Source organism: Nuphar pumila, chromosome 8 (assembly GCF_984573655.1).
Source record: "Nuphar pumila chromosome 8, dmNupPumi1.hap1.1, whole genome shotgun sequence".
NCBI lineage: Eukaryota > Viridiplantae > Streptophyta > Magnoliopsida > Nymphaeales > Nymphaeaceae > Nuphar > Nuphar pumila.
Window position 1 is genome coordinate 99,449,532 of NC_143256.1, and position 22,109 is coordinate 99,471,640.

The following is a 22,109-nucleotide window of genomic DNA, read 5'->3' on the forward strand; positions in this document are numbered from 1 at the left end:
GATCGGCAAGCGAGCTGACTAGTAGGCTTACGGCGGTGAGGAAGGATCGTCGCGATGCGCTGGCCTATTGAAGGAAATAAGCCCGTGACAAAGGTAGTGCAAGATGCTATAGCACTCATTAGGTGAAGCACCATGAAGTACAATTTTTATAAATAATTGAAATACTAAAATATATAGAGAATAATATGGAAAAACAAGAATGACAACTAAGTTTGAAAAACAATCAACAATTTATGAATATGAATCAACATTCAGTAAATAAAACTGTGTATGCATGCGTTACGATAAACAACAACAACATGTTTGCCCCCATTTACAAGCAGTCACCAGTTGATAAAGGGAATCAATGTCAAGCAAACACTATTCTTGTAAAACTAGCAAAATATTATTCTTGATTAAAGCTGTGATTGAAAATGTGTTGATAAGAGATATGGCATAAAGAACGGGGCCCAAAAAGAGCTGATAAAAGAACATGGCTTAGTGTTCAAAATCGCTATTATGAAACCTTCATCCACCAATACAGCGTGACTATGAACATGAATGTTTTATGATCCAGCCAAGTCCATGCTCTTCACATTGCATGCAATGCACATGAGCAACCTCTCTTGTCCATGCATTGCAAAGCAGAAATCATATTCATCCAATCAACAACAATGCGCTTAGACTTTCATTAAACAGTTTGAAATCCTTATTCAAAAGTTCAAATTCTTGAATTTCATTTACATGCCTATCAAAGAATAAATGATAACCAGACACAATAACGACTGACGGCATCTCTACTGTATATGTCTACGATATCACCTCAAAGATTGAGTGCGACATCTTCCTCAAGCAACTCAGTACCATACTCGAATATGTAGCTCTCACTCATCTAAGAGGCGGTGTTTTCGTACCTCTACAAACTTGAACTCTTCTTTTTCCTAAGGAGAAACAAAATTGGAAGGTAGAAAAAGAAAGCATGAGGAAATGATCAGAGATTGAATCCATGACACATGGATCCAAGATGGGATAAAGAAGATGAGAAAGAAATCAATCTGTTCAAGATAAACCCAAGAAAAATCCCTTAGTTTCAACTAAAAAGGGGGAAGGGGGAGGCACATTCCTTCCCACCACCCTCTAATGGCCTCTTGTTCGGCCATTTCTGGCCAGCATGGCACCATCCCAACCATTTGACGATCCAAAAAATGGTGGTTTTGTTTTCTCTCTCTTTTTTTTTAGAAGAAAGAATGGGAATCAGCCATTTTTCAGCCAGACATAGGCGGGAAAATGGTCATGCTGGTACGGATATCATCCCGGCCATTTTCCCACCTGTATCTGGCTGCAAAATGGTGGGCAATTTTTTTAAATTTTTTCCATTTTAAGGGATTCCTGCCAAACACCTGCCGAAAATGGCCGGGCTGGTACTGCTTGGCAAGTGGAGCACCAACCAGCCATTTTCCAGCCGATGGCTGGTTGGGAAATGGTTGGTAATAATTTTTTTTTTTGAGTTTGTGTTTTTTCCATTGTAAGTGATTCCAACCATTTTCTGGCCAGACAGCAGCCAGAAATGGTCGGATTGGTACCTCCGGCAAAGGGGTACCAGCCCAGCCATTTTTTGGTTAGTGGCTGGCTGGTAACATTTTTTTCATTTTTCTTTCGTTTTAAGGAATTGCAACCAGACACCAGCTGCAAAATGGCTGGATTGGTATTGCCCGAAAAAAGGGGAGTACCATCTCGACCATTTTTTTGGCCTGTAATAATTTTTCTATTTTTTTTTTTTTGTTTTAAGGGATTTTGTCCATTTTCTGGCTAGACACCAGTTGAAAAATTGACTAGCTTAAAACCTAGCGTTTTACATTTTATGTCATCCAAACACCAATAAAACTTTGGTTTTCGGCCAAAAACCAGATTTTTTTATAGCAAACTTATTTTTGCTAAAACCTGGTTTTGAGTGCCAAACGGCTTAGTGTTGTCCATGCGACATAGTTGAAAAATCAAAAGATTTTTAACCCAAAGAAGTGAGAGCAGTTATTGTCTTATTGTATATAACCAACTATGGGTCATATTCAATCCCCACTGCCAGACGTGTGCACACGGAGATGTGAGGTGGTGATAGAATATAACAGCATATACAATATCTGTAATTGCTCACCCAAGAGGTTTGGTTGATAGAGAGTTGTCCTCCTCCTACCCCAAGATCAAGTCCCCATTTATGCATCTCTCTAAGAGTGGAGTGGTTGTAGGTGCGGTAAAATCAGACCAGCACCGTCAGGTTGAAAAGATTTTCTTGTTTTATGGGATCCAACAACACTATATAAATGCATTTTTAAAGTCTTTCAAACCATTTAAGAAAATAAAAAGTCAAAAAAAAAGCTTGGTCAAAGGTTATAGTTCGGGCCTATGCAAAACACAGTAACCCTCGCAAGCCACCCAGGCACATAAGGTTTACTAAAGTAACAATAAGGAACAAAGACTATTTAAACCGTTCACCAAAACTTTACAAAATAAGGTATCATATCCAGATCCAGAACACCAATGTAAGATCTGTACCGGATCCGTACCCAGAACCGACGAATGCTTAAGAATCGAATCCCATGTCTGGTCATGCAGCACGACCCGACCCATACCGTCATTCCCACCCATATAACGAGCTTCAAACGCTTTTTGTGTGCGATACATTTAAGCTGAGGGCTAGGGTTAGGGTTACAGGGTTCCTCGCGCACCTGTTCGATCCCCAGCCACCGCGAACTCGGCGCTAGGGTTTTCTTTAGTCTTTCGAAGGTGGGACATCTCTCTGTCTCTCTCGGTTTTCAAGGATTTCCTCCTCGTTTTTGTGTGTTTTTAGGCGGGATTTATTGGGAAATCACATTTTTGGGTTTCTGTTTTGTTGTGAAGAATGGGAGAAGCGAAAGATAACGATAACTACCAGGAGGAGCTCATCGATTACGAGGAGGAAGAGGAGTTGGCCGGTGATGCCGTCGCCACCAAGGCCACCGGAGAATCGGTGAAGAAGTATGTTCCTGTTGCTATTTTTATATTGTTTTTTTTTCACCAATTTGTTTTGATTCTATGACTGGAAGAATTAGGGGTTTTGTTCACTGATTTAGGTAGTTCTATTGCTTTGTTGAAATGTTAGGCTGAGTGAGCCCTTTAAAGTTTATCATTTAATTTTGGTTGGAGAGTTGGCATTTCTTTGTGTTTGTGATGTCTTATATTGTGAAGTTGTGCATAGTTTGGTCTTTACTGTTGTTATCACTTCTTATTTCAGTTGGTAAATCATTTGCTTACTTCAGTTGCATCCTGTTCCCATACTGTTCAATTTGTATGTGTATTTCTATATTTCACCTTTAGTCTTTCATCTTTAACTCTTGTTACTGTTGAAATTTTTGTTGGGTATGCTTACATTGGATGATTTGAGTTGCAGTTTTGACCTATTAGTGATGTATACCAAAAATGTTTTGCTGCATTTGCTCATTCGAATATTTGTGTTGCGATTTTAACCCAAAATGATGCATGCCAATTTTAGTGTTTGACTATGCCTATTGACATTATTTGACGTGCAATTTTAACGTAAAATGATGCACATGAGCAAATTTGGGTGCTTGGTTATGCTTATATTGAAACATTTAATTTGCAGTATTAGCTAAAATGATGTGTAATGATAGTTTTCTGTTTGGTTTTGTGATACAGGGGCTATGTTGGAATTCACAGTTCAGGATTTCGGGACTTCCTTTTGAAACCAGAGCTTCTTCGAGCTATTGTAGATTGTGGATTTGAGCATCCCTCTGAAGGTACACATGTCGATGCTTTCATATCATAGTCCCAAGATTGTGCTGTATCCATGTTCTTGCAAATATTGGGGTGCTTGCATATAGAGTTGTGAATAGCAAAAAATCAAAGATAAAAAGTTTGTAAGATCTAACTTTGCATGAGTCTCATAAAATATGAGACATATGCAAGATTATTCAAGCACAGGTGCTCTAATTGTTTCCTTTTCTAAGCATAGACATAGTAAGAAAGAACTTCAGTTTTGCCACAACCATTTGCACTACATGCCCGGCTTAGAATGAAATGAAGCCATGTTGGTACATTTTCTTCAAACCTTATGTAGTGAAAAGCGCTAGGCGGTTCCTAGTCGGTCGACCCCTAAACAGACTAGACGAGGACTAGGCTGAATTAGTCGGTACCTCAAGTAAAATATAAAAAAGTATAAAAAATGTACTTAAAATCGTGTGTAATTATTTTAGTAATAAGCTATTTTCATCACACAAGTACAAAAGTACACATGCTTTCGCAAAATATATTAATATACATAATACATAACCAGAATATACATATATATATATTACTGTACACACAAATATATATTCAGTTATTCATGACATATTCAGTATAATCAACAAAATATACTTTAAGCCTTTCACAGAAGCACAATAACACATATAAATAACAGGATTTATAGAAAAAATCATCAGAAACAATGAAACACACATATAAAAAACATAATCAATAAAAACTGTCCATGCTTTCAAGGTTTCACAGAAAAAATCCCAAAAGCAAAGTAACACACACAATAATTCAGCATGTTTTCATCTTTTCACAAAACAAATCACACAAAAAACACGCACACATATAATTATATGTATACAAAAAATAACATAATAATAAATAACTAAACTGCCCTCACGACCAGGCGCCCTAGTCGCTGATTAGTCAGCAAAATTGGTACCTTTTAACGTACCCACCTAGGATTTGCAAAGCCTAGACAAACCTATCCTACCATTGATCCATGAAAAAAGGAAAGATGCCATGGCATATAAACTTTTACTAACTACAATATCATATTTCACATAATAAAAACTTAATTCAAATGCAAAGCACAACTGTAATTGTACATTGTTGGTCATGATGATCCACACAACTGAAGTGCATTCTTCTAAAATTTTTGTGGCTTTTGATTATATAGGTTCAGCTCCAAATGGATAGCTTTTGCGCTGCTACATTAGGATTTATATCTTCAGATATGTTAAAATTTTCCATATCATAATAACACTTCTTTCCCTTAAAATCTTCCCCAATGCATTCTCTCTAACTCTCTCCTTGTCTTTCCCTCTGTCTAGAATCACGATTTCTAGAGAGAGAGGAGACCAACCCCTTTTTATATCTTGTGTTTAATATTTTATTTTATCTTTTTAATTTTTTAATTAGGACTTATCTAGAGGGTGACGTCCCCTCTAGAGAGCTCTTTAGAGAGTAGAGTTCTACCAAAGGTAGAACTCTACCTACCTAATTTAAAATTTAAAGTTTTAAATTGGTCGTGGATGGATTTCAGATTCAGATCTGGATCCAAGATCCAAAATCTATATAGATCCTACCTAGACTAGATCCTAGTTAATGAGTCTTGAACTGGGTCCAGATCCATATTAACTTGGATCAAACGGAGCAGATCCAGTCCGATACAATCCAGAAAAAGACAAAAATAGAGGCGAGTCATTTTTGAAAAATGTGATTTTCATAACCCTATTTTAGAAAAAAAGGACACAAACATGCTCAGAATTACGAGGCGCATCTAACGGTATACATACCTGATTTTCGCTTTCGAATTTAACCTGAATTCTGCTCGATTTGCCCTCGAATTTAAAGGTTAAAAACAAAAAAAATCTCAAATTATAATTGGCTCATTTAGGTCTTGTCAGTGGGCTCTGGGCCACGCCCAGACCTAGCTGTCACCTATAAAATGAGATATTTTCCATTATTTTATCAATTAAATTAAATATATAATTTAAAAATTATATTTTTTGAATTTAAAAATCATGAAAAAATACGCGATATTACACTGTTCCTCTAATTAGATGCCCTCTCATGTGGGCCTGTCGGGTGACTCTTCTTGGTTCTGACGTGAACATGTATCTGGCTGTCCTTTCTTCTGGTATGGGCATGTGTTCATTGACTTTTCCGCACTATATTCAGCCACATAAGCTTCCACATCAATATAATGGACCCTACACACAAGCTGGAATCACCCCCTATGGGCATGAGGTGGTGTCTGGGATTTGGAGCACAGATTTTGTGGCGTCTCTTGAAAATCGGGCCATAACAAAATTAAATATGAAATCAAAACTAGGATCAATGAATAGCAGCCTTACAAGGTGAAATGTGATGTTTATATTCCCTGTCTGAATTGTTTATTAAGGATATCTAGGATTTAGTCAAAACCATTTTGCTGTTGTAGGACTGGCATGTGTTGTGTCAGAATCACGCTTAAGTGAATCCTTTCTGTAATACTGTACAGTGTTCTTTGTTTGGTTTCTCTCAAGTTTTTGTAGTTTGATTCCTCATTTTGCAAGTAGGATTTGCTCTTTTGGGGCATTTTGACATTACTTGGATTAGTATACCAATGCCAGTTCTATGATTTATTAGAATTGTTTTAGTGACTATTAAAGGTGTGTTCATATTGTTGCAAAATGTTTTCTTTATTTTAAATGTTTAAACATGACTTTGAACTTTGTATTTGTTGTTTTCCCAGAGGCCTTCCATCAAGTTTTGCATTTACCTTTTTAATCCATCTTTGATAATTGATCATCATTGTTAACTATGTGTTGTTGTTTTCAGGTATATACTAATTCTATGCTCCTACTTCTAATTGATCATCTCCACTAACTATATGTGGTGTTGTGTGACAGGTAATATACTGCTTCTATGCTCCTACTTCTGTAGGAGAAAATTGGTATTGTAAATCTTTCAAATAAATGGATCAAGAAGGACCCGAAGGTTATTTTTTACTTACTGGGGATTTCCTTCCATCATGTGGTTACCATCAGTGCAACACGAGTGCATCCCTCAGGCGATCCTGGGGATGGATATCATCTGTCAAGCAAAGTCTGGGATGGGGAAAACTGCTGTCTTCGTACTCTCCACTCTGCAGCAGATTGAGCCTGTTGCAGGTCAAGTTGCAGCACTTGTTTTGTGCCATACAAGGGAGTTGGCATATCAGGTGTGTATTCATATTCTACTCAGTTTTGTCCGCTTCTCATCTTCCTGATTTATGTAAATTGTTGCTATTCCTTTATTGTATGATGTGTATGGCTGAACTGTTTGCTTGTTGAAACCTCTTTTTTCAGATCTGCAACGAGTTTGAAAGGTTTAGTACATACTTGACCGATATCAAGGTTGCTGTTTTCTATGGTGGTGTTAGCATCAAAATACACAAAGATTTATTGAAAAATGAGTGCCCACACATTGTTGTTGGAACACCTGGAAGGATATTGGCTCTGGCCAGGGATAGAGACCTTGCTTTGAGGAATGTGAGGCATTTTATTCTTGATGAGTGTGATAAAATGCTTGAGTCACTTGGTATGTATTTTGCTTGCTTCTTTCATGTTGCAACTTGTTCTCAGCTGTCTATGATGTTAGATAATTAAGAAAAGTGTTTCTATGAATCATTTACTCTATATATGTTATTCTACTGTTTTTTATCATCCTGGCTTGTTCTTGAAATGTAGACATGAGGAGAGATGTGCAGGAGATCTTCAAGATGACTCCTCATGATAAACAAGTTATGATGTTCTCAGCAACACTCAGCAAAGAAATCCGCCCTGTTTGCAAGAAATTTATGCAAGATGTAATGTCCTGTGACAATGCTGCAGAAAACTTATTTTGTCATTTACAGTTGCCAGCTTTTCTGCTTGAGTTATTTAGTCAATTGCAACTTTTGCTGTCGGTAGTTATATACTTCTATACTTCTTTGGTGCCTAATGGGTTTGGTAGATCTAGTGCATCTGAATGATTATCTTCTTCCTGGGGAATTGGGCCTTGTTACCTCAGTCGAGGATGTAAGTGTCTCATATGAGGGTTTATCTTCCTAGGTGGATCTGGTCTGCTGCTGCCCTGGTTATTCTATCTGGACCATAATTCATTTCATTTCTGCTTGTTCTATTAAATTTTCCAGTCTCCTTTAGGGATTATAGGTATTGGTCTATTGGGGCTTTTGTATGACTTGACTCATCGCAGTATATTTTGGTCCTGGGTCTTCTGGAATTAATATCGGTGAATGAGCTGGAGAGGGATTAGTACCCAGAAATTTGGAATGAGATTGGACTGAATCTTGGTTGGGGAAGCTGGTGATTGATTATTCTATCTGGACCATGATTCAATTCCTTTCTGCTTGTTCTATTAAATTTGCCAGTCTCTTTTAGGGATTATAGATATTGGTCTATTGGGGCTTTTGTATGACTTACTCAATGCAGTATATTTTGGGCCTGGGTCTTCTGGATTTAGTATTGGTGAATGAGCTGGAGAGGGATTAGTACCCAGAAATTTGGAATGAGATTGGACTGAATCTTGGTTGAGGAAGCTGGTGATGGGTTATTCATTGACTCTGGATTCACTTGAGAGTTGAGGACAGGCTCTAATCTGGTTTGACCTGACGTTTGTTCCCTTTCAGCCAATGGAAATTTATGTCGATGATGAAGCCAAGTTGACACTCCATGGTCTTGTACAGGTGCTTTATTCTACATCACATTTGCAATTACAAGTTAACAAAGTTTTTTGTTTTTCTGCATTAGCAGGAGGACCTGTGTTTCTCTTATTCATTTTTATTTTTTAACTTTTGTTTGCAGCATTACATAAAGTTGAGCGAGTTGGAAAAGAACCGCAAGTTGAATGACCTCCTGGATGCGTTGGACTTCAATCAAGTTGTTATCTTCGTCAAAAGTGTGAATAGAGCAGCAGAACTCAACAAACTGCTTGTGGAATGCAATTTTCCTTCCATTTGCATTCATTCTGGAATGCCTCAGGAAGAGAGGTTTGAACTTTCATCTTGGTCTATACTTGAAGAAGAATATAATGACATGCAGAAGAACTGCTAAAGAATATGATTTGTGTCTTGTCATGATATAAACCAAAAGAAGGTATCTGGTTTTTGAGCATTTTAGTAGGGAACTAGACGATTTGAACATTACCAGGCATGTACCTTTTTTTAACTGCTGTTTCTGAAATGGAGATGTGAAGTTCCTCGGAACAACATGATCTGTTGAATTTAATTTGTTTTTTCTGTCAAAAGGGGCTATCTCACTTTTACGTGTAATTGAATTAGAAGCCAAGATGCTTCTCCCCTATTGCATTTGTTCCAGCTTTCTATTTTTGCTTCATTTTTTTTGGAGTCTTGCTTTTTCTTGTGTCCTTTTTGTTCATTAGATTTTGTAGCTGTTAACTTCTATGTCGATTGCTTTCCACCCAGTGAAAAAAGTTTTAAGGGAAACCTTTAATTTAGAACATTGACATTTAGTTTACTCTCTTAATGACTTTGCATTACTTTCGGTGCTGCATTCTTTGAATTGTCTTTTTTGGATAGTAGTATTTCAGACCATAAAATTAGGTTAGCCACTTGGAACATAGGGTCTTTAACTGGTAAGTTGGTAGAGTTAGTAGATGTTATGTGTAGGAGAAAGATTGACATTTTATGTCTACGAGAGACCAAATGGGTAGGTGAGAAAGCAAAAGTGATAGAACCTTGGGGATATAAGATTTGGTCTACATGAATAAATAGGAATAGGAATAGGAATGAAGTAGGGATTGTTATGAGTTGTGAGTTTATAGATAATGTAGTTGAGGTCCGTAGGAAGGGTGATAGGATTTTACTTATTAAATTAGTATTAGGTACGGATATTATTAATATTATTAGTGTTTATGCACCTCAAGTAGGTTTAGATGATTCCATTAAGCGTCAATTTTGGAAAGATTTAGATGGAGTAGTACATGGGATATCTTATGGAGAAAAGCTTTTCATCGGCGGTGACCTTAATGGACATGTAGGCATTAGTAGGGGTGGATTTAAGAGTATCCATGGAGGCTATGGTATAGGAGAAAGAAACGAAAGTGGAGAAAGGATTTTAGATTTTGGTTTGTCCTATGATATGATCTTAGCAAACACTTGGTTTAGGAAGAGGGAGTCTCACCTAGTAACATTTAAAAGTGGGGTTAATACGAGTCAGATAGATTTTTTCCTACTTAGAAAGAGAGATAGGGGTTGCTGCATCGATTGTAAGGTTATATCGAGAGAAAGTGTAGCTACACAACATAGAGTCTTAATTTTAGATCTTAGAATTAGACAATGCCGCAAAAGGGATAGACATAGGATAGATCCTAGAATTAAGTGGTGGATACTAAAAGGTGCTAAACAAGGAATGTTTGTAGAGCAGGTAGTTAAGGAAGCTGATTGGTGTCTCGAGGAGGATTCAGAATCAATGTGAAATAAGATAGCGGGTGGCATGAGAAATGTGGCTAAGGAGGTATTGGGTGAGTCTAAAGGCGGTGCACCGCTAGGTAAGGATACATCATGGTGGAACGAGAATGTCAAATTAGCTATTAAGGTTAAAAGAGAGTGTTATAGAAATCTAAGTAAGAGTCGTGATAATGAGAATTTAGAAAAGTATATGATAGCAAAGAAGGAAGCCAAAAAAGTAGTTCGAAACGCGAGGGATAAGGTATATAAGAAGGTTTATGACAAGTTTGATACCAAAGAGGGCGAGAAGGATATTTATAGACTTGCAAAGATGAGAGATAGGAAATCGAGGGAGTTCAGTATGATTAGATGTATTAAATATGAAACACAAAGGGTTTTAGTCAAAGATGAGGAGATTAAGGAGAGATGAAAAGATTATTTTGATAAGCTATTTAATGAAAGTCATGCTCAAGATCTTGGAGACTTCTCCATTCCTTTTCATGAGATGAATCGTGACTTCATGCGCAAGATTCAAAAGAAAGAATTTGCAGAGGTTTTGAAGAAAACGAAATCAAGAAGGGCAGTTGGCCCAGATGGTATACCTATCGAGGCTTGAAAATGCTTGGGAGAGAAAGGTTTAGAATGGTTGACAAATCTTTTTAACAAGATTTGGCGGACAAATAAAATGCCTAATTAGTGAAGGAAGAGTACTTTGGTGCCTCTATATAAGAATAAGGGTGATATACAAGATTTCACGAACTATCGTGGTATAAAACTCATTAGTCATACTATGAAACTTTGGGAGAGGGTGATTGAGTCTAGGTTGAGGAAGGTTGTCATGATATCGGATAATCAATTTGGTTTTATGCCTGGAAGATCAACTATGGAAGCTATACATCTTCTTAGACAACTTATTGAGAGAAATAGAGAGATGAACAAAGACTTGCATATGGTTTTTATTGATTTGGAGAAGGCATACAATAGAGTACCTAAGGACGTTCTCTGGTGGACAATGATGAAGAAAGGTGTTTCTCTCAAGTACATTAAGAATCTGCTTTAAGCTCTTTCCTATTTGCTATAGTGATGGATGAGCTTACGAGATCAATTCAAGAAAATGTGCCGTGATGTATGTTGTTTGCTGATATTGTTTTGAGTGATGAGTCTAGAGTTGGAGTTAATGCTAAGTTAGAATTATGGAGACAGACATTGGAAGCAAGAGGGTTTTAAGTTGAGTAAGAGTAAGACAAAATATATGGAATGTCGGTTTAGTAAGCAACGAAGTAGTGATGGGAGTGTAGTGAACCTTGGTGAGCAAGAAATACCGGTGGATGATTGTTTCAAGTATTTGTGATCTATCATTCAAAAGCATGGAGAAATTGATGGAGATGTAAATCATAGGATAAAGGTTTGGTGGATGAAATGGAAAAGTGCAACTGGAGTGTTGTGCGATCGTAGAATGCCATTGCGGTTGAAGAGAAAGTTTTATAGGACGACTATTAGGCTCACTTTACTATATGGTACGGAATGTTGGGCTGCCAAGAGACATCATATTCAAAAAATGAGTGTAGCTGAGATGCGTATGTTTAGATGGATGTGTGAAAATACAATAAAAGATAAGATTCAGAACAAGGAGATACGTAAGAAGGTAGGCGTTGCACCCATTGAAAATAAGATGAGAGAGAATCGTTTATGGTGGTTTGGACATATTCGGTGAAGGCCTAATGATGCTCCGGTTAGAAGGATGGAGAAATGAGAAAATATATTAGTTAAAAGAGGTCGGGGTAGGCCTAGGAAGACATGGATGGAGATGATAGGAATTGATATGAATGCTTTGAACCTCACCGAGGACATGGCATTGGATAGAAATGATTGGAGGAGAAGGATTCATGTGAAAGACGTTTTTTTTTTGTTCATATCGCCGACCCCAATTGTTTTGGGATGAAGGCATTGTTGTTGTTGTTTTAGTATTTCAGGCCACAGTTTCATTTAATTTATTCTTATAAGCCTGTTTCTTTTCATCTCTTCTCCTAAATGTTCTTTTAAGCATTTTTCAAAAACCAGGTGACTTGGGAATCAGCTTGTCCATGGTTAACTTGTGACAGGAGTGTCAACTCGGTTACTTGGCTAGGGTTTGTTAACTTTTGATTTCTATAAAAATAGTGCATTACTTATCATTTAAGTACAAAAAAGTTACAGAATGACATGATTATTTGTAAAATCACTAAAAAAGTCCAATAATATCATGCTAAGCTACATTTAGTCATTTAATAATAAGAATCCTAGTGACGAAGCTAGTTAGTAACTCTATGTGTGTGTATATATCTTAGTTGTCATAGGCACTAGGCGGAGCTTAGGCGGACTAGGCGGTATTCCAAATAAAAAATTTAAAAAAACATGCAAAATATGTAAACAAACTACTAAAATTAATAAAAAACATGTATACAACATAAAATCAATCAACAATAAGCAATAGACAAATAATATGTCGTCAACACTGTAAAGCAATTATATTACATAACTTGCTAAAACAAATTAAGAATAAATTAACAATTGAATAAACAAACCATACAACTAACAATGTGAATGAACAATATACAAAAAATAAAATCATGTATACAAAAAAAGAAACAACAATGACATAAAACGAGCAATCGACAAATAAGAAGAAATGAATAATTAAATAAACAAACCATGATGCAACTGATAACCGGCTAAAAAAATTAAGAATAAATGTGTAATTGAATAACCAAACCATACAACTAACAATGTGAATAAAGTTTAATAAACAATATACAAAAAAATTAACAACAGATAAAAAGAAGAAACCAGAAAAAACCAAGCAACTGATAACCTGCTCAATGCAAATAAGACAATAGCCAAAATATCCAACAACAACTGCACGTGATAGTTCTAAGCGTGTAAGAGCAACTAAAAGTAAAAAAAATCAAATAAGACAAAACACATCTAAAAAACAGAGAAAAAAAGGGGAACCGAGACCAAGAGAGAGACCGAGAGACGACTGAGAGAGAGAGAGAGAGGTTGACCTTCTTCTGCCCTAGAGAGAGGAGAGAGAGAGGTGTGAAAAGGGGAAAAGGAACCTTTTCCCCCTTTTGTAAGCTGAATACAGTCAACGCAAAAAAAAAAGTGGACCGATCTAGGGTTAAGCTTAGGTGGTAATATAGGGCCCCACTGCCCAAACCTGATCACCCAGGCGGTGGGGCTGTGACTAGGTCGCTGCATTGACAACTAATATATAGACTATGTCATAGGGATTCGGCTAACAGGGTGCCGCACCCATGTCGACGCAACTCGAAGTGGGTGCGGGTGTGGCACCGGGTGCGGTCGACCTGACCCTGGGTGCGGTCAACCTGACCCTGGGTGCGGTCAACACACCCAGGGTCATTTTGGTCCAATTCTTGACTTAAAAAAAAATTGCCAAGAAAATTTTTTTGCCCTATATGTCACAGGGATTCTCCAACTAGGTGCCGCACCCGTGTCACACCTAATGCGGTCAACCTGACCCTGGGTGCAGTCAACGCACCCAGGGTCATTTTTGTCCAACTTTTGGACTTTATATATATAGGAAAGGAGATGGTCCTGCCACTAAATGGGCCACGCCTTCATTTGCACCTTCAAAAATCATATTGGAAAGTGGTTTTTCGCAAATCTGACCATACAGATGTCATCTTCATGGTAAAAAATCTAAAAACTGGCTCTTGGATCAAACTTTTTTTTGATATGTGGGTAGGATTTTAGAAAATTTTAGAAATTTCAAAATCGTTGATTTCCTTATAAAAATCCTATTTGCACAATGAAAAAAATTTGTTCCAAGAGTTGGTTCACAGGTTTTTGACCATGGACATTACATTCATAAATCAGATTTGCTGGAAAATACTTTCTAGATATGATTTTTGAAGGTGAGAAAGAAGGGGTAGTCCATTTAGTGGGATGACCATCCCCCTTCTCTCTCTCTCTCATATATATATATATATATATATATATATATATATATATATATATATATATATATATATATATATATATATAATGGAGAGAGAGAGAGAGTAGTAGTACAGAACCCATGAAAATACATGGGAATGTATATTAATTTGCAGGAATTTGCACTAAGTTCACATGGGAGACCACCAAATATTATATAACCAACAAATAAGTTTGTGTTATTGATAAAGTGACCATTTCAAATATGCCGTTGTGCCCACAAATGAAAGACTTGAGGTTAGGAATTGGGCAATCCTATTTTTCCTTGTGGGTCGATTTAGGGAGGTTTCTAGAGGAGCATAGAGAGAGAGAGATGTAAATAAACGTGAGGGAGAAAAATAGAAAAGAATTAATATGTGATAACTGGATAATTAAATGATAGAAAGAAGAGTAGTGCATTGGGTGTAGAAAAAGGCTGTGTGAAGTGTCTATTGGCTAAGAAGAGGGGCTTTGGTCACTTGGAAGTGAGGGATCTTCCAAACTATTCAGACTTATATATATAGTATGAATCAAGATTTTCATGTTTTTTTTATTTATTTTTCTTAAATTTCACCATATGGATGTGATCTAGATGCTTGGTTTTATAAAAACAGACTGTTGGATCATCCGATTACGATGCATAATAAGGATCTTTTAACGCTTAAAAATCAAGGACTCAGATTTTTCATAAATATATAAGCATCAAAAAACCACATTTTTCCATCGAACAATCGATTCCTAGCAAATGGACCACGCTGAATGGCATCTGGAGGGTTGGGTTTACAGAAAAGGTATCAGAAATGCCTAGTTCACACCAAGGTTGCCAGACTGGAAGCAGAAGTGGGAAACTATACGGGAAGTGAAAGTGACAAGCGATGCATTTTAAAATGTATAGGAAGCGGGAAGCGAGGAATAAGAAAAGCAATATAAGAATTGAATTGAAATCAAAATGAAACACAAATAAACACTAAAATAAAAGTCACTTCTTAAATTTCATGATTTTTTAGTGTAAATTAAATTTTTAGCAAAATCTAAAAATAATGATTGCCAATTTAGAGAAAGCACATGAAAGTAGAGTGAGAAAACATAATTAGAAGAATAGATGAAACTTGTGAAAAACATAGGAGAAGCGTGGGAGAATCAAGATTCTCATCAAGTTTCAGAAGCTGAGTATCGCACTTTCGAGGGGAGTTTCGGGGAAGCGGGCTTCTCACCGATCTAAGAATCTTCCGGTAATTCCAGTTCACATATTTCCAGTTCACATATTCTAGTGACCCTATATATATATATATATATATATATATATATATATATATATATATATATATATTGCTACCTTCCCTAGTTGGAACTTGTAGGGGGAGATTGTTTTTACCAAATCTAGGCCCTTGGATGTGTTCAGCATGGTCAAAATAGTAGGAACCAACCCTTGGATCATATTTTTTCAGCTTAAAAATATGATTTTTTTAGGATTCAAATTCTGGTACATTGTAGGCTGTTGTTTTTTCAATCCCAGAAATTTGACATACACGTTGGACTAACCCATTAAGAGGCTGAGTTGAGCCAACAGTCACCTGGTTGACTCAGCGAGTTTTTAAGGCTGCTTTTAAATGTTGATTTGTTCTTTATTTGACTGTTTCATACTATGTCACAGGGATTCGGCTAGCAGGGTGCCGCACCCGCGTCAACGCGACTCGACGCGGGTGCGGTCAACCCGACCCTGGGTGCGTTGACCGCACCCAGGGTCATTTTTGTCCATTTTTTGGATTTTTTTTAAAGAATTTTTTTTGCCCTATGAAATGGGCTGCGAAATTAAAAAAAATTCTTTGGGGGGGGGGGGGGCGCTGCCCCCCTATAACCCACCGCCCCCGCCAGGGGAGGCCCCCCCGGACCCACGCCGGGGGGAACCCCCGGACCCCTTTCCTGCAAGGGCAAAAACAATAAATCAGGCTCCACAATCATCTTTGGGGACAACCATATAAGATAAAAAATGGTAAAAAGTAAGTTGGGCATAAATGTCATGGACCTCATAGATATACACTATATATATATATAGTTTTTACATTTTTGCCCCTGACGCACCCCCGCACCCGGGTTTTTTGGAAGTGCCGAATCCCCGCACCTGCACCCGCACCCATGTGACATAGGTTTCATATATTTAAAGCTTTTCTTGAACTTGTAATTTTTTTTAGTTTTCATAGTTGGAACCTATGTCACACGGACTCGGCTAGGGAGGCGCTGCACCCGAGTCGACACGCCCCGACACGGGTGCGGATTCGAACATGGCCCGGACTCGGTCAACGCCGAGTTAGACTCGGTCAACGAGTCGAGGCCGAGTCCGAGTCCGTCTTTCTTTTGGACTCAGTCAATGTTGACTGAGTCCAAAAATGTCCATTTTAGGGCAAAAAACAAAAAATTTGTTATATATATATATTTAAAATATATATATATAACCCAGAGTTACCAGTCGAGGAAGCGGGAGCGGGAAGCGATACGGGAAGCGGGAGCGGGAAGCGAGGCACCTTCAAAAATTTAGGAAGCGGGGAAGCGTGGGACCACTTAGAAGAAAATTCCGAACCGTCTCGGAAACGACCTAGGAAGCGAACTGGAAGCGACCTAGGAAGCGAACCGGAAGCGAAAAAAATGAAAAAAATGGGGAAGCGCGCTTCCCATTTATGGGAAGCGCGTTTCCCATAAAAGGGGGACACGCTTCCCATAAAAGGGAAGCGCGCTTCCCAAAAAAGGGGGACGCTTCCCCTCACGCTTCGGAAGCGCGACGTTTCGCGCTTCCAAAGCGCGCTTCCCCTTTTGCCTAGGCGCTTCTGGTAACTCTGATATAACCAGACTGTGCAATCACAGTGCAACTGCACGGTCTGTGATTGTGCACAGTCGCAGACTGCATTGCACAGTTAACGTATACAGCAAGATATGTGGTACTCACTTGGAATGTTATCAACATCAAGACGCATGATCTTAGCCGTGTCCCCTAATGGGCTATAGCCGACTTATTATTGATATATATATATATATATGATATTAAAAGTGCGCCTCGCCTCAAGGCGAGGGGCTTTGTGCCTTGCGGCGCAGGCATAAGGCGCAAAGCCCTGAGGCGCACGCCTCATACGCCTTGAGGCGTACGCGCCTCACCTTGTTTTGGTCAAATGGGGTCGCTATCCAAATCTACTGCATTGGCGAGCTTTAAAATGTCGACACCATAGGAAACATTGGCAATGGCCTCATCATTTCGAGTGTAGGGAACGATATACAGATCTAGGCGATAGCTTCACCTCAAAATTAGAAGAAAAAATAAGAAAAAACAGAAAAAGAGAAGGAGCGAAATGCTTACCTTCATCGTCAGGAAGTTTTGTAGCCTCAGACCCGAAATTTTCCGCCGAATTCACCGCGAAGGGGAAGAGGAGGATGATGAAGGAAGCAAAGAAGAGTCTGGAGAAAGAGCGATCGCCGATTCCCTCCATTTCCTTCATCGACTCCCGGCCTTCTTCATGCGAATCGAGCAACGGAGAGAAGGAAAAAACTTTCTTCCTTTTTTTATCTTGCTTTGGAGATCAGAAGGGACAACAACGAACTGGTATGGGCGAAGAGACTACAGAAGGATAGGGATTCGTGATTGTTATAAAGAATGAAGAAAATAAGATTAAATAATGGAAATTAGGGATTGGAAGCCTTCGGATTGCAGACAAAATGTGTTTATACAATTTTCAGTCAGAGGAAGAAAGCGTACGTAACCATGAGTTATGGTGATAAGGGGGCAGATCAGGTCATGCTGAACATGAGCGTGTTTGCTCATGCGGACATCGTGGCCGTCTGTTTGCATTTTGGATGAATGCCACGTGGTTTTGTTGACTTCTGAGCTTTTTAAAATGCAAATTGGATGGCCATGATGTCAGCATGAGCAAAAACACTCATGTTCAGCATCACCCGATCTGCTTCCCTTATTAGACTATCCAGTTAAGCGGGTCTGGTTTATAATGGATCCAAGGTCCAACCAGATATAAGTTAATCGGGTCCATGTCCAAGTCCAGGCACAAATGAAATATATACATGAGGGAAAATGTTTGCTATCCTTTGTTGGTTCCAAACCCCTTAGTTAAAGCTCATGCGGCGAAGGTCGTGTTGGCCAAATATGATTCCATGTATGTGTTCAACATAGTCAAAATAATAAGAATAGACTCTTATATATTATATTTTAATGTAAAAATTATGATTTTTTTAAAAAAAATTGAGGCTTACGCCTCGCATCAGATTTTGGTGGAGCGCCTCGCTACGCCTCAACGCTTTTCACAACACTGTATATATATATATATATAGCCGAGTCCCCGTGTCCAAAATTTTTGAAATTGCGCCGCACCCGCACCCATGTGACATAGGTTGGAACTTTTTCTTTATGAGATGGATCCATGAGAAAAAACTTGTTGTTTGTCTTGTGTCCTATCCTGACTCTTGATATATATGATTTCATCTGGCTGAGATGGAGCCATAGTCACCGATATTTTGGAAGTATCACTATATTATCAGCAAATTAATGTAAGTTGATAATATCTGTTATTTGTGATATTGTCATGATATTTTTGAGAAAAATTCTTACTTTTATATGTTTTAAGCCCATGCATTTAAAAAAAAATCGAACTTATATTTTTGTGAGAAAAATGTTAGAAAACCTATTATTCTCTTATGTTATTATTTTCTACATTTTTTATTTTGAAAATTCTCGAGATTTTTACAATAAAAAGCACTAATTGAAAATAACTCGGAGAAGAAATTACCTTGAAGTATGCAGGTGACCATGGATGGAGCATTTGTTAGTTACCTTTAAGTACATGAAGAGATGGTGTCTTTGTTAAGTCAATCCCAGCATTGTCCTTGTATGTCTTTCCCACAAACCTTGTCAATGCGTCCCATTTGCCATTTTTTCTGAAGCTTTTGATTTCATGTGTTGCTAATTTCTATTCCCATAGTTGTCAATATCATAGTAGTTCCTGCAGAGTCGTGGACACATGTTTATCTTGTGGCAATAATGATGGTTTTTTTAGATTGTGTGTGAAAAACTGTAAGATGCACCGGGTGTACCTACTCCATAAATGGCAGCTCTCATAAATTCAGAGGTGTTTGATTGGGTGGACAAACGCTGCCCAGACATGCTGGGCAGCGTTTGTCTAGGACCTGTGAGTCTCACCCGCACGTCCTATTCGCCCCTTTGCAAATTACATGGGCTGGAACAAAGCGGTCCTTGTGGGAACTGCTTTGTCCCCGCGATCAAACATTGTTGCAATGTATGTTTTTATTCTGAATCTGTGCCGTCATTGAATCGATGACCCAACAGCCGGTATCAGATGGTAGGTGCACCCAGAACACTTTATCTTTACTAAATAAATAAATAACATTAAACTAGTTATATTTAACATTGGCTGTATTCAACTGAATGAAATGATCAATGCACCATGTAAAGCAATAGCATTTTCTAAAATTCATGATCACTTTTTGGGACAAAGTGAGACTTTTTATTTGGAGGGAAACAACAAGCCAGACACCTTTTTCAAAAAAGTAAATGTGGTAAGTTTACAAGTTTGAATTTGAAAAGTGGAAGTTACTGACCTCAAAAAGTAGCCCATATATTGTTGTAAATGTCATTGCAATTAATTGAATGTAACTAATGTTAAATATAGGTGGTTTAATGTTCTCTCTCTCTCTCTCTCTCTCTCTATATATATATATATATATGTGTGTGTGTGTGTGTGTGTGTGTGTGTGTGTGTGTGCAATGAATTGTCTCTTCTGTGCTATGATAATTGACAACCATAATCTGTGTGCCTTCTCTGGTTCTCTTAATTTATAATAAGAGGTGTTTCTGCCTGCAGATTGACAAGGTACAAAGGTTTCAAAGAGGGTCATAAAAGGATTCTTGTTGCGACTGATCTGGTTGGCAGAGGCATAGATATTGAGCGTGTGAACATTGTGATCAACTATGACATGCCTGATTCTGCAGACACATATCTACACAGGGTGATTTCCCTACCATTTTGTACTTGTTGCGTGACTGAAGATCATACTGTTAGCTTCTTTGTGCCAGCTTACAGCTCTTTGTTCCATGCAGGTTGGCAGAGCTGGCCGATTTGGTACCAAGGGTCTTGCAATCACGTTTGTATCCTCGGCCTCTGATTCTGATGTTCTCAATCAGGTTTGTTGTGCTTTGCATCTGCTTCTCTGAATGTGCTGGTGCGTTCCATCTCTTATTTTGCTGTTGTTTGTAGGTTCAAGAAAGGTTTGAAGTCGACATAAAGGAGCTGCCAGAGGAAATTGATAGCTCTACATATAGTATGTTTCCTTATGCTCCTTCTGCCTCCATCTTCTTGTATATTAACGTTCCAGACATGCATACGGAAGTGGTTGTGAGTTTTATTTCTGAGAAGCTCTTGTATATGGGGTTGCTTCTAGAATCCATGCTGACATGTAATTCTTGGTCTTGTTCATTGCAGTGAAATCCTAAAGGCAGAGCTTCCCAATGCTTGCTTGTGGTCCCGCTGCAGTATTTGAAAGTTCGGTTCCATTGTGTGGTGTATTGAAGATTCGTCAGTGTATTTATGTTCAACTGTGGCTCACTGGGAAATTTTCTGATATTTCGTTGTCAGTTAGCTCACATATTCCTAGATTTTTCAGCAGATTAGTATTCATTTATGTGTTATAGGTCTCTCCGGAATTGTAAGTTTTTTTGTTCAGTTCTCATAAGACCATCATAGCACATGAAATGAGATCCTCGTACATTTTGTGCCAAAGAAACCTTGTTTTCAAGTTTCGGTGAGGGGTTATGCGGCTGGTTAACGATAAGGTTCTGAAATTGGTAAGGTTGTGATTCTTTACTATATTGGGAATCACAATTAGGGGTGGACGGCCCGATTTGTTGGACAGTGCTGAAACCCGATCCGATTATTATTGGATCAGGCTCGGCCTGACACTAATTGTGGGTCAGCGAGAGAGAGAGAGGGCCTTGCCTTATAGGGTGTGTGTGCATGGGAGAGAGAGACGCTTGCTTGAAAGTGTGTCAATTCTCTTTCCCGCAAGCAAGAGAGAGGCTGGTTTTCAGCCAACAAAAGAGAGGGTGTCCACCACGGGCCAGTTGTTGGGCACCGTTGATCACATTCACCTGTTCTGCTTCCTCAACTTTTTCATGCAGTTAGTGTACGTTACCTTGTGTTGTGTAATCCCAATGGTATGGTTGTATAATTGGTAGGGAATAAAAATGAAAGAGAAAGGGAGGAACGCTGTTCACCTCCCCTCGGAACCGGAAAAAGGAAGAGCCTTTCCAAGAAAGGTGCGACCGGGAGGGAGACACCCCTTCTCCCGTCACATCACTGGCGACACAGGAGAGTGACGTCTTTCTTTTCTTTTTTCCTCTCGTCATGGCAACTAGTGGAGTCGTAATGTTTTTTTTTCTAGTTTTGCACTGAATGGCGGCATTAAAGGGCGCACTTTTTAAAAATTTTAAAAGTATCTCTGTTTTTTTTATTCTTTTATTGAAAATAAGGACCCGGGCATGGACCCAAGCCCGATCCCATGTCGGGCCCTAATCATAACCCTTCATGTTGAGTGTTCGTTTTATGTTTTACTGCTAGTGTAGAAGACAATACTGGACCAGCTCGAGATTGGTTGAAAATCAATGTGCGACTATGCCTTACCAAAATGGCAAGTTTGGTGTTCAATTGAGTACGCGCTCTTCCTTCCATCCGTTAAATCCAAAATCCTCTTTTCTTGATCAAAATTACAGCGGGGAAGCAGTTACTCAGTGTCTTATTGTTTGCACTGGGCGTGGCTGGTGAAAGAGGAGGAAACGCGGGAGTGGTTTCCATCTGAATGAATCGTCCTTGGAGATGCCAAATGGCATCGTTGTGGTTGTGGTTGTGGTTCAGTAGTAGTAT

The 22,109-nt window shown here is 38.5% G+C and overlaps 1 protein-coding gene across 3 annotated transcripts; it reads left to right on the top strand.

The window, feature by feature from the left end:
* Window positions 1–2,644: 2,644 nt before the first annotated feature.
* LOC149830042 (DEAD-box ATP-dependent RNA helicase 15-like) lies at window positions 2,645–20,973 on the top strand. 3 transcript variants are annotated; one of them, XM_090016279.1, is made up of 12 exons: window positions 2,645–2,760; window positions 2,875–2,991; window positions 3,670–3,770; window positions 6,801–6,973; window positions 7,101–7,332; window positions 7,482–7,600; window positions 8,423–8,479; window positions 8,598–8,782; window positions 20,055–20,199; window positions 20,291–20,374; window positions 20,448–20,511; window positions 20,673–20,973. In XM_090016279.1, the coding sequence occupies exons 2-12, from the start codon at window positions 2,876–2,878 to the stop codon at window positions 20,681–20,683; spliced, it is 1,287 nt and encodes a 428-aa protein (XP_089872405.1). In that variant the 5' UTR covers window positions 2,645–2,760; window position 2,875; the 3' UTR covers window positions 20,684–20,973. The 3 variants fall into 3 exon arrangements, with proteins under 3 accessions (XP_089872405.1, XP_089872404.1, XP_089872406.1); XM_090016278.1 differs by having other exon boundaries at window positions 20,448–20,585; window positions 20,673–20,884; XM_090016280.1 differs by having other exon boundaries at window positions 2,650–2,760; window positions 6,663–6,973; window positions 20,448–20,585; window positions 20,673–20,884.
* Window positions 20,974–22,109: the final 1,136 nt, after the last annotated feature.

Bases quoted from the DNA above. Each gene is read 5' to 3' on its own strand.
- LOC149830042 (XM_090016278.1), top strand. From the start codon at position 2,876: ATGGGAGAAGCGAAAGATAACGATAACTACCAGGAGGAGCTCATCGAT. The intron at 7,601-8,422 runs GTAATGTCCTGT...GTTCCCTTTCAG, and splicing joins GCAAGAAATTTATGCAAGAT to CCAATGGAAATTTATGTCGA. The intron at 8,783-20,054 runs GTTTGAACTTTC...TTCTGCCTGCAG, and splicing joins GGAATGCCTCAGGAAGAGAG to ATTGACAAGGTACAAAGGTT.